Genomic DNA, 11,596 nt, shown 5'->3' with positions numbered 1-11,596 from the left:
ATCAATGAATTAGTTACAGATTTGTACAATTATTAAGGGCTTTTTGCAATTGTCTGCTGATTGTCTGCTTAATGTCCGAATGTGTGAATATAAAAGCAACGGTAAAACTGATTGACTTTCTTCCTTCTATCCATCTACTACACGGTTCAGTGCTCCAACCACTCCGGGAATCTTCTGCTCAAGACGATGAACCTCAATATTAAACAACTTGAAAAATTCCAGAAAATGATGTCATGGCTTTAGAAGCTTCTGATAGGCTAATTGACATAATTTGAGTCAATTGGAGGTGTACCTGTGGATGTATTTCAAGGCCTACCTTCAAACTCAGTGCCTTTTTGCTTGACATCATGGGAAAATCAAATGAAATCAGCCAGAAAAATTGTAGACCTCCACAAGTCTGGTTCATCCTTGGGAGCAATTTCCAAACCTCTGAAGGTACCACGTTCATCTGTACAAACAATAGTACGCAAGTAAAAACATCATGGGACCATGCAGCAGTCATACCGCTCAGGAAGGAGACACGTTTTGTCTCCTAGAGATGAACGTACTTTGGTGCGAAAAGTGCAAATTAATCCCAGAACAACAGCAAATGACCTTGTGAAGATGCTGGAGGAAACCGGTACAAAAGTATCTATATCCACAGTAAAACGAGTCCTATATCGACATAACCTGAAAGGCCGCTCAACAAGGAAGAAGCCACTGCTCCAAAACCGCCATAAAAAAGCCAGACTACAGTTTGCAACTGCACATGGGGACAAAGATCATACTTGTTGGAGAAATGTCCTCTGGTCTGATGAAACAAAAATAGAACTGTTTGGCCATAATGACCACCGTTATGTTTGGAGGATAGACGGGGACAACGACCCCAAGCATACTTCCAAAGTTGTAGCAAAATGGCTCAAGGCCAACAAAGTCAAGGTATTGGAGGGGCCATCACAACGCCCTGACCTCAATCCCATAGAAAATTTGTGGGCAGAACTGAAAAAGTGTGTTAAGTTAAATAATTTAAAGGCAATGCTACCAAATACTAATTGAGTGCATGTAAACTTCTGATCCACTGGGAATGTGATGAAAGAAATTAAAGCTGAAATAAATAATTCTATGGCATGTCACATTCTTAAAATAAAGTGGTGATCCTAACTGACCTAAAGACAGGGAATTTATATGTTATTAGATTAGATTAGATGTCAGGAATTGTGAAAAACTGTGTCACGACTTCCGCCGAGGTCGGTCCCTCTCCTTGTTCGGGTGGCGTTCGGCAGTCGGCGTCGCCGGTCTTCTAGCCATCACCGATCCACTTTTCATTTTCCATTTGTTTTGTCTTGTCTTCCTCACACCTGGTTCCAATTCCATCATTACATGTTGTGTATTTAACCCTCTGTTCCCCCCATGTCCTTGTCTGGAATTGTTTATTGTAAGTGCATGTGCACGTTTAGCTGGTGGTAGTATAGAGACTGGTGGTAGTATAGAGACTGGTGGTAGTATAGAGACTGGTGGTACTATAGAGACTGGTGGTGGTAGTATAGAGACTAGTGGTGGTAGTATAGAGACTGGTGGTAGTATAGAGACTAGTGGTAGTAGTATAGAGACTAGTGGTGGTAGTATAGAGACTAGTGGTGGTAGTATAGAGACTAGTGGTGGTAGTATAGAGACTAGTGGTGGTAGTATAGAGACTGGTGGTAGTAGTATAGAGACTAGTGGTGGTAGTATAGAGACTAGTGGTGGTAGTATAGAGACCAGTGGTGGTAGTATAGAGACTGGTGGTAGTATAGAGTCTAGTGGTGGTAGTATAGAGACTAGGGGTAGTATAGAGACTGGTGGTAGTATAGAGACTGGTGGTAGTATAGAGACCGGTGGTAGTATAGAGACTGGTGGTAGTATAGAGATTGGTGGTAGTATAGAGATTGGTGGTAGTATAGAGACTGGTGGTAGTATAGAGACTGGTGGTAGTATAGAGACTGGTGGTAGTATAGAGACTGGTGGTAGTATAGAGACTGGTGGTGGTACTATAGAGACTGGTGGTAGTATAGAGACTGGTGGTAGTATAGAAACTGGTGGTAGTATAGAAACTGGTGGTAGTATAGAGACTGGTGGTAGTATAGAGACTGGTGGTAGTATAGAGACTGGTGGTAGTATAGAGACTAGGGGTAGTATAGAGACTGGTGGTAGTATAGAGACTGGTGGTAGTATGGAGACTGGTGGTAGTATAGAGACTGGTGGTGGTAGTATAGAGACTGGTGGTAGTATAGAGACTAGGGGTAGTATAGAGACTGGTGGTAGTATAGAGACTACTGGTGGTAGTATAGAGACTGGTGGTAGTATAGAGACTAGTGGTAGTATAGAGACTAGTGGTAGTATAGAGACTACTGGTGGTAGTATAGAGACTGGTGGTATTATAGAGACTGGTGGTAGTATAGAGACTGGTGGCAGTATAGAGACTGGTGGTGGTAGTATAGAGACTGGTGGTGGTAGTATAGAGACTGGTGGTAGTATAGAGACTGGTGGTAGTAGTATAGAGACTGGTGGTAGGATAGAGACTAGTGGTAGTATAGAGACTAGTGGTAGTATAGAGACTACTGGTGGTAGTATAGAGACTGGTGGTAGTATAGAGACTGGTGGTAGTATAGAGACTGGTGGTAGTATAGAGATTGGTGGTAGTATAGAGACTGGTGGTAGTATAGAGACTGGTGGTAGTATAGAGACTAGTGGTGGTATAGAGACTGGTGGTAGTATAGAGACTAGTGATGGTATAGAGACTGGTGGTAGTAGTATAGAGACTGGTGGTAGTATAGAGATTGGTGGTAGTATAGAGACTGGTGGTAGTATAGAGACTAGTGATGGTATAGAGACTGGTGGTAGTATAGAGACTGGTGGTAGTATAGAGACTAGTGATGGTATAGAGACTGGTGGTAGTAGTATAGAGACTGGTGGTGGTAGTATAGAGACTGGTGGTAGTATAGAGACTGGTGGTACTATAGAGACTGGTGGTACTATAGAGACTGGTGGTACTATAGAGACTGGTGGTAGTATAGAGACTGGTGGTAGTATAGAGACTAGTGATGGTATAGAGACTGGTGGTAGTAGTATAGAGACTGGTGGTGGTAGTATAGAGACTGGTGGTAGTATAGAGACTGGTGGTACTATAGAGACTGGTGGTACTATAGAGACTGGTGGTACTATAGAGACTGGTGGTAGTATAGAGACTGGTGGTACTATAGAGACTCTCCTGACCTCCCTGCCACCCACACTCATTCACATACACTCACTCATTCACATTCACTCACTCATTCACATTCACTCACTCATTCACGCTCATTCATTCACTCACTCATTCACACTCACTCATTCACACTCATTCACACTCACTCATTCACACTCATTTACACTCACTCATTCACTCATTCACACTCACTCACTCAATCACACTCACTCAATCACACTCACTCACTCATTCACACTCACTCACTCTCATTCACACTCACTCACTCATTCACACTCACTCACTCACTCACTCATTCACACTCACTCACTCACTCATTCACACTCATTCACACTCACTCATTCACACTCACTCATTTACACTCACTCATTCACACTCATTTACACTCACTCATTCACTCATTCACACTCACTCACTCAATCACACTCACTCAATCACACTCACTCACTCATTCACACTCACTCACTCTCATTCACACTCACTCACTCTCATTCACACTCACTCACTCATTCACACTCACTCACTCACTCACTCATTCACACTCACTCACTCACTCACTCAATCACACTCACTCACTCACTCACTCATTCACACTCACTCACTCATTAATACAAACCACAAACATGGCTTCTTCATCTGGTTCTATAGGTGAGTCTGGTGGAGCCGTTGCTATGCCGACTGCTGTACTTGCGCGTCGACCAGCTGGCCAATCGCTTCCTGGGAGAAGATGTGGGTGTGGCCGAGGTACTGGCAGACACCGCCCTCTGGTTGCTAAGGTACGACTGCAGTTCCCCTGCACACACATTCTGGTTGCTAAGGTACGACTGCAGTTCCCCTGCACACACATTCTGGTTGCTAAGGTACGACTGCAGTTCCCCTGCACACACATTCTGGTTGCTAAGGTACGACTGCAGTTCCCCTGAGCACACATTCTGGTTGCTAAGGTACGACTGCAGTTCCCCTGCGCACACATTCTGGTTGCTAAGGTACGACTGCAGTTCCCCTGCGCACACATTCTGGTTGCTAAGGTACGACTGCAGTTCCCCTGCGCACACATTCTGGTTGCTAAGGTACGACTGCAGTTCCCCTGCGCACACATTCTGGTTGCTAAGGTACGACTGCAGTTCCCTTGCACACACATTCTGGTTGCTAAGGTACGACTGCAGTTCCCTTGCACACACATTCTGGTTGTTAAGGTACGACTGCAGTTCCCTTGCACACACATTCTGGTTGCTAAGGTACGACTGCAGTTCCCCTGCACACATTCTGGTTGCTAAGGTACGACTGCAGTTCCTTGCACACACATTCTGGTTGCTAAGGTACGACTGCAGTTCCCCTGCACACATTCTGGTTGCTAAGGTAGGACTGCAGTTCCCCTGCACACATTCTGGTTGCTAAGGTACGACTGCAGTTCCCCTGCACACACATTCTGGTTGCTAAGGTACGACTGCAGTTCCTTGCACACACATTCTGGTTGCTAAGGTACGACTGCAGTTCCCCTGCACACATTCTGGTTGCTAAGGTACGACTGCAGTTCCCTTGCACACACATTCTGGTTGCTAAGGTACGACTGCAGTTCCCCTGCACACACATTCTGGTTGCTAAGGTCGACTGCAGTTCCCTTGCACACATTCTGGTTGCTAAGGTACGACTGCAGTTCCCCTGCACACACATTCTGGTTGCTAAGGTACAACTGCAGTTCCCCTGCACACACATTCTGGTTGCTAAGGTACGACTGCAGTTCCCTTGCACACACATTCTGGTTGCTAAGGTACGACTGCAGTTCCCCTGCACACACATTCTGGTTGCTAAGGTACGACTGCAGTTCCCCTGCACACACATTCTGGTTGCTAAGGTACGACTGCAGTTCCCCTGCACACACATTCTGGTTGCTAAGGTACGACTGCAGTTCCCCTGCACACACATTCTGGTTGCTAAGGTACGACTGCAGTTCCCCTGCACACACATTCTGGTTGCTAAGGTACGACTGCAGTTCCCTTGCACATTCTGGTTGCTAAGGTACGACTGCAGTTCCCTTGCACACACATTCTGGTTGCTAAGGTACGACTGCAGTTCCCTGCACACACATTCTGGTTGCTAAGGTACGACTGCAGTTCCCTTGCACACACATTCTGGTTGCTAAGGTACGACTGCAGTTCCCCTGCACACACATTCTGGTTGCTAAGGTACGACTGCAGTTCCCCTGCACACACATTCTGGTTGCTAAGGTACGACTGCAGTTCCCCTGCACACACATTCTGGTTGCTAAGGTACGACTGCAGTTCCCCTGCACACACATTCTGGTTGCTAAGGTACGACTGCAGTTCCTTGCACACATTCTGGTTGCTAAGGTACGACTGCAGTTCCCCTGCACACACATTCTGGTTGCTAAGGTACGACTGCAGTTCCCTTGCACACACATTCTGGTTGCTAAGGTACGACTGCAGTTCCCCTGCACACACATTCTGGTTGCTAAGGTACGACTGCAGTTCCCCTGCACACACATTCTGGTTGCTAAGGTACGACTGCAGTTCCCCTGCACACACATTCTGGTTGCTAAGGTACGACTGCAGTTCCCTTGCGCACACATTCTGGTTGCTAAGGTACGACTGCAGTTCCCTTGCGCACACATTCTGGTTGCTAAGGTACGACTGCAGTTCCCCTGCACACACATTCTGGTTGCTAAGGTACGACTGCAGTTCCCTTGCACACACATTCTGGTTGCTAAGGTACGACTGCAGTTCCCTTGCACGCTCTCCAACATGACATTTTGTTGTTAATCTAAGGTATGACTTTACGCTGGAGTTTCCTCGCCCCCTCATGCCTAATATGGTGCTGGTGGGAGGGATCAACTGCCATGTCAGGAACCCTCTGCCACAGGTGAGTGAGTGTGCTTGTTGATTGGTCCAAAACACTGTGCTGACAAAGGGTTAAAATGCTCTTGCTGTCGGCTAATTGAATTTGCTATATGAACTGTGTGTGTGTGTGTGTGTGTGTGTGTGTGTGTGTGTGTGTGTGTGTGTGTGTGTGTGTGTGTGTGTGTGTGTGTGTGTGTGTGTGTGTGTGTGTGTGTGTGTGTGTGTGTGTGTGTGTGTGTGTGTCTGTCTGTGTGTGTGTGTCTCTGTGTCTGTCTGTCTGTGTGTGTGTGTGTGTCTGTGTGTGTCTGTGTCTGTGTCTGTGTCTGTGTGTGTGTGTGTGTGTGTGTGTCTGTCTGTGTGTCTCTGTCTGTCTGTGTCTGTGTGTGTGTGTGTGTGTGTGTGTCTGTGTGTCTGTGTGTGTGTGTGTGTGTGTAGGAGCTGGAGCAGTGGGTGTCAGGGGAACATGGCTTCATGGTGTTCTCTCTGGGCTCCATGGTGGCGTCTCTACCAGAAGACATCACTCACATCTTCCTACAGGCCTTCACCCTCATACCACAGAAGGTAAACACAGTCAGACCCTCACACTAAGATACCGTCAACTAACCTGTGTGTGTGTGTGTGTAGGTCCTGTGGCGGTACTCTGGGCCTGTTCCTGGCAACGTTCCAGACAACGTGAAGATGATGAAGTGGATCCCTCAGAATGATCTGCTGGGTACGTAGATCTAGAACAGACAGATGAGGAAGTGGATCCCTCAGAATGATCTGCTGGGTACGTAGATCTAGAACAGACAGATGAGGAAGTGGATCCCTCAGAATGATCTGCTGGGTACGTAGATCTAGAACAGACAGATGAGGAAGTGGATCCCTCAGAATGATCTGCTGGGTACGTAGATCTACAACAGACAGATGAGGAAGTGGATCCCTCAGAATGATCTGCTGGGTACGTAGATCTAGAACAGACAGATGAGGAAGTGGATCCCTCAGAATGATCTGCTGGAATACGTAGATCTACAACAGACAGATGAGGAAGTGGATCCCTCAGAATGATCTGCTGGGTACGTAGATCTAGAACAGACAGATGAGGAAGTGGATCCCTCAGAATGATCTGCTGGGTACGTAGATCTAGAACAGACAGATGAGGAAGTGGATCCCTCAGAATGATCTGCTGGGTACGTAGATCTAGAACAGACAGATGAGGAAGTGGATCCCTCAGAATGATCTGCTGGGTACGTAGATCTAGAACAAACAGATGAGGAAGTGGATCCCTCAGAATGATCTGCTGGTTACGTAGATCTACAACAGACAGATGAGGAAGTGGATCCCTCAGAATGATCTGCTGGGTACGTAGATCTACAACAGACAGATGAGGAAGTGGATCCCTCAGAATGATCTGCTGGGTACGTAGATCTAGAACAGACAGATGAGGAAGTGGATCCCTCAGAATGATCTGCTGGGTACGTAGATCTAGAACAGACAGATGAGGAAGTGGATCCCTCAGAATGATCTGCTGGGTACGTAGATCTAGAACAGACAGATCTGCATCATATAAATACAACATATAAATGCAAAATGTGCCAGGATCTGTCTGTCTGTCTGATCTGTCTGATCTGTCTGTCTGATCTGTCTGTCTGATCTGTCTGTCTGTCTGATCTGTCTGTCTGATCTGTCTTTCTGTCTGTCTGATCTGTCTTTCTGTCTGTCTGTCTGCCTGATCTGTCTGTCTGTCTGTCTGATCTGTCTTTCTGTCTGTCTGATCTGTCTTTCTGTCTGTCTGTCTGCCTGATCTGTCTGTCTGTCTGTCTGATCTGTCTGTCTGATCTGTCTGTCTGTCTGTCTGATCTGTCTGTCTGTCTGTCTGTCTGTCTGATCTGTCTGTCTGATCTGTCTGTCTGATCTGTCTGTCTGTCTGTCTGTCTTAGCTCACCATGGTGCACGGGCCTTCCTGACCCACAGCGGGACCCATGGTCTCTACGAAGGGGTGTGTCACGCCGTTCCCATGGTGATGCTGCCGTTGTTTGGCGACCAACCTGACAACGCTCAGCGATTGGCCAGTAAGGGAGTGGGCGTGGTCCTGGATATTAACCATATCACAGTGGAAACACTGCTACAGGCGCTGGACGAGGTTGTCAACAACCCCAGGTGAGACGGTCAGAGGAGGGTGAGACGGTCAGAGGAGTGGGTGAGACAGTCAGAGGAGGGTGAGACGGTCAGAGGAGGGTGAGACGGTCAGAGGAGGGTGAGACGGTCAGAGGAGGGTGAGACGGTCAGAGGAGTGGGTGAGACAGTCAGAGGAGGGTGAGACAGTCAGAGGAGGGTGAGACGGTCAGAGGAGGGTGAGACGGTCAGAGGAGGGTGAGACAGTCAGAGGAGTGGGTGAGACAGTCAGAGGAGGGTGAGACAGTCAGAGGAGGGTGAGACAGTTAGAGGAGGGTGAGACAGTCAGAGGAGGGTGAGACAGTCAGAGGAGTGGGTGAGACAGTCAGAGGAGTGGGTGAGACAGTCAGAGGAGGGTGAGACAGTCAGAGGAGGGTGAGACTGTCAGAGGTCTATATTGTTGTTCAATGTATATACTGTATTCTAGTTCATCCTATATAACTACTGTTGTCCACTTCATATGTATATACTGTATTCTAGTCATGGTTCATCCTATATAACTACTGTTGTCCACTTCATATGTATATACTGTATTCTAGTCATGGTTCATCCTATATAACTACTGCTGTCCACTTCATATGTATATACTGTATTCTAGTTCATCCTATATAACTACTGCTGTCCACTTCATATGTATATACTGTATTCTAGTCATGGTTCATCCTATATAACTACTGCTGTCCACTTCATATGTATATACTGTATTCTAGTTCATCCTATATAACTACTGTTGTCCACTTCATATGTATATACTGTATTCTAGTCATGGTTCATCCTATACTGTATAACTACTGCTGTCCACACCTTTTCTATTCTGTCTGTACTGTCTATACACACCACTATATATTTATATTCCAGACTCTGACATGGTTCGTTCTGATATTTCTTAATTCCTTTCTTTTTATTTTGGGGATTTGTTGTATGTTGTTAGGTATTATTACTGCAGTGCTGGAACTGCGATAACATCTGCATATCAAACACTATAACTAAATGAGTTGGGGCCCTCTGGAGGTCGAGGCTCCTGGGGATTTTCCCCGGTTGGTAATCGGGCCATGATGTGTCTTTCTACAGGTATAAGTCCAGTGTGCTGAAGCTCTCAGCCATTCACAAGGACCAACCAGTGGACCCCCTGGAGCTCTCTGCCTATTGGACAGAGTTTGTGATGCGCCACAAAGGGGCGGGCCACCTAAGAGCCGCCGCCCAAGACCTCAACTGGTTCCAGTACCACAGCTTGGATGTGATTGGCCTGTTGATCGTCGCGGCGATGGCCGTTGTCGCGGTGACGTTAAAGTGCTTATCGCTGTGCGTGCGGAGGTTCACAACCAGGAAGATTAAGGAGGACTGACCAGTAGGGGCGGAGCCTAGAGGCAACAACAGATATCCACATTTATTTTACATTTCCTAAACTGTTGTGTATTCAAATTGTGTATATCAACTTTTCCTAATAAACACCTGGAGGACGGACAGCCGTCCCCCTTCTTCTGTTCCACCACCAGCACACCTGGGTCTCCTTCAGTAGAGAGTCAACTGAGTGAAATGGCAACATCTCCGTCTGAGGATAAAGGAACCAACCAAGAGGGAATCAGAAGCAACAAACAAAAGGACTGTACACTAATGACCACAGATGTCTTCAGGAAATAAAGATGGTGGTGTGTTTTCCTGTTTCAGTGTCGGGCAGAGTAATCCTAACCACGCCAATACAACTATTCAGTGGATTAAAACCACGCAAACGTTTATTATTCATTCATTAGAATTACAGTCTGATCCGGTCCACTGTTGACCACAAATCTAATCCACTGTTATGTTCCACAGCTAAAATTAAACTACAATGTTGCTCAAACAGAGAACTGATCAACAACCAAAACGAAAACAGGTGCAGTTTTAGGAGGGGTTCTGAAATCAAATCAAATCAAATCAAATGTATTTATATAGCTCTTCGTACATCAGCTGATATCTCAAAGTGCTGTACAGAAACCCAGCCTAAAACCCCAAACAGCAAGCAATGCAGGTGTTGAAGCACGTTGGCTAGGAATAACTCCCAGAAAGGCCAGAACCTAGGAAGAAACCTAGAGAGGAACCAGGCTATGTGGGGTGGCCAGTCCTCTTCTGGCTGTGCCGGGTGGAGATTATAACAGAACATGACCAAGATGTTCAAATGTTCATAAATGACCAGCATGGTCGAATAATAATAAGGCAGAACAGTTGAAACTGGAGCAGCAGCACAGTCAGGTGGACTGGGGACAGCAAGGAGTCATCATGTCAGGTAGTCCTGGGGCATGGTCCTAGGGCTCAGGTCAGTTGAAACTGGAACAGCAGCATGGCCAGGTGGACTGGGGACAGCAAGGAGTCATCATGTCAGGTAGTCCTGGGGCATGGTCCTAGGGCTCAGGTCCTCCGAGAAAGAAAGAAAGAAAGAAAGAAAGAGAGAAGGAGAGAACGCACACTTAGATTCACACAGGACACCGAATAGGACAGGAGAAGTACTCCAGATATAACAAACTGACCCTAGCCCCCCGACACATAAACTACTGCAGCATAAATACTGGAGGCTGAGACAGGAGAAATACTCCAGATATAACAGACTGACCCTAGCCCCCCGACACATAAACTACTGCAGCATAAATACTGGAGGCTGAGACAGGAGAAATACTCCAGATATAACAGACTGACCCTAGCCCCCCGACACATAAACTACTGCAGCATAAATACTGGAGGCTGAGACACTCGAACTGATCAACAACCAAAACGAAAACAGGTGCCGTTTTAGGAGGGGTTCTGAGAGACACTCGTGTCCACTGACAGCAACAACAACTGGGACCTAAAAGACACTCACCTTGACCGCCCTCTAACTGTACCCAGGAAGGCAAACACAAACAATAAAGGCAAGATGTACACCAAATGTATTTATTTACTTAGGCAAGTCAGTTCAGAACAAATTCTTATTTACAATGACGGCCTACCAGAAGGCAAAAGGCCTCCTGTGGGGACGGGGACTGGGATAAAATAATTAAAGACATAAATATAGGACAAAACACACATCACAACAAGAGAGACACTACAACACTACATAAAGAGAGACAACACTACACTACATAAAGAGAGACAACACAACACTACATAAAGAGAGACACCACAACACTACATAAAGAGAGACACCACAACACTACATAAAGAGAGACACCACAACACTACATAAAGAGAGACACCACAACACTACATAAAGAGAGACCACACTACACTACATAAAGAGAGACACTACAACACTACATAAAGAGAGAGACACCACAACACTACATAAAGAGAGACACTACAACACTACATAAAGAGAGACAACACTACATAAAGAGAGACACCACAACACTAC

General features: G+C 46.3%; 2 protein-coding genes across 2 annotated transcripts; both read left to right on the top strand.

Moving 5' to 3' along the window:
• Nucleotides 1-1,986: 1,986 nt before the first annotated feature.
• Nucleotides 1,987-2,774, top strand: LOC135566439 (chloride intracellular channel protein 6-like; the record flags this gene model as incomplete). The annotated part of the gene is made up of 2 exons (XM_065014151.1): nucleotides 1,987-2,525; nucleotides 2,770-2,774. Coding segments are annotated over 2 exons (544 nt in total), but the record flags the coding sequence as incomplete, so codon positions are not given.
• Nucleotides 2,775-3,873: 1,099 nt separating this feature from the next.
• On the top strand, nucleotides 3,874-9,888 carry LOC135566438 (UDP-glucuronosyltransferase 1A8-like). The gene is made up of 6 exons (XM_065014149.1): nucleotides 3,874-3,996; nucleotides 6,007-6,100; nucleotides 6,514-6,639; nucleotides 6,703-6,790; nucleotides 7,998-8,217; nucleotides 9,304-9,888. Exons 2-6 carry the CDS (start codon nucleotides 6,041-6,043, stop codon nucleotides 9,575-9,577), a joined length of 768 nt encoding a protein of 255 aa, XP_064870221.1. The 5' UTR covers nucleotides 3,874-3,996; nucleotides 6,007-6,040; the 3' UTR covers nucleotides 9,578-9,888.
• Nucleotides 9,889-11,596: the final 1,708 nt, after the last annotated feature.

This window comes from Oncorhynchus nerka, unplaced genomic scaffold (genome assembly GCF_034236695.1).
Source record: "Oncorhynchus nerka isolate Pitt River unplaced genomic scaffold, Oner_Uvic_2.0 unplaced_scaffold_4955, whole genome shotgun sequence".
NCBI lineage: Eukaryota > Metazoa > Chordata > Actinopteri > Salmoniformes > Salmonidae > Oncorhynchus > Oncorhynchus nerka.
This window is presented reverse-complemented; position numbering and strand designations above follow the sequence as displayed.

Coding starts and splice junctions, on each gene's coding strand:
- LOC135566438 (XM_065014149.1), top strand. CDS start 6,041: ATGCCTAATATGGTGCTGGTGGGAGGGATCAACTGCCATGTCAGGAAC. Junction 6,101..6,513: donor TCAGGAACCCTCTGCCACAG/GTGAGTGAGTGT, acceptor GTGTGTGTGTAG/GAGCTGGAGCAGTGGGTGTC. Junction 8,218..9,303: donor GAGGTTGTCAACAACCCCAG/GTGAGACGGTCA, acceptor GTCTTTCTACAG/GTATAAGTCCAGTGTGCTGA.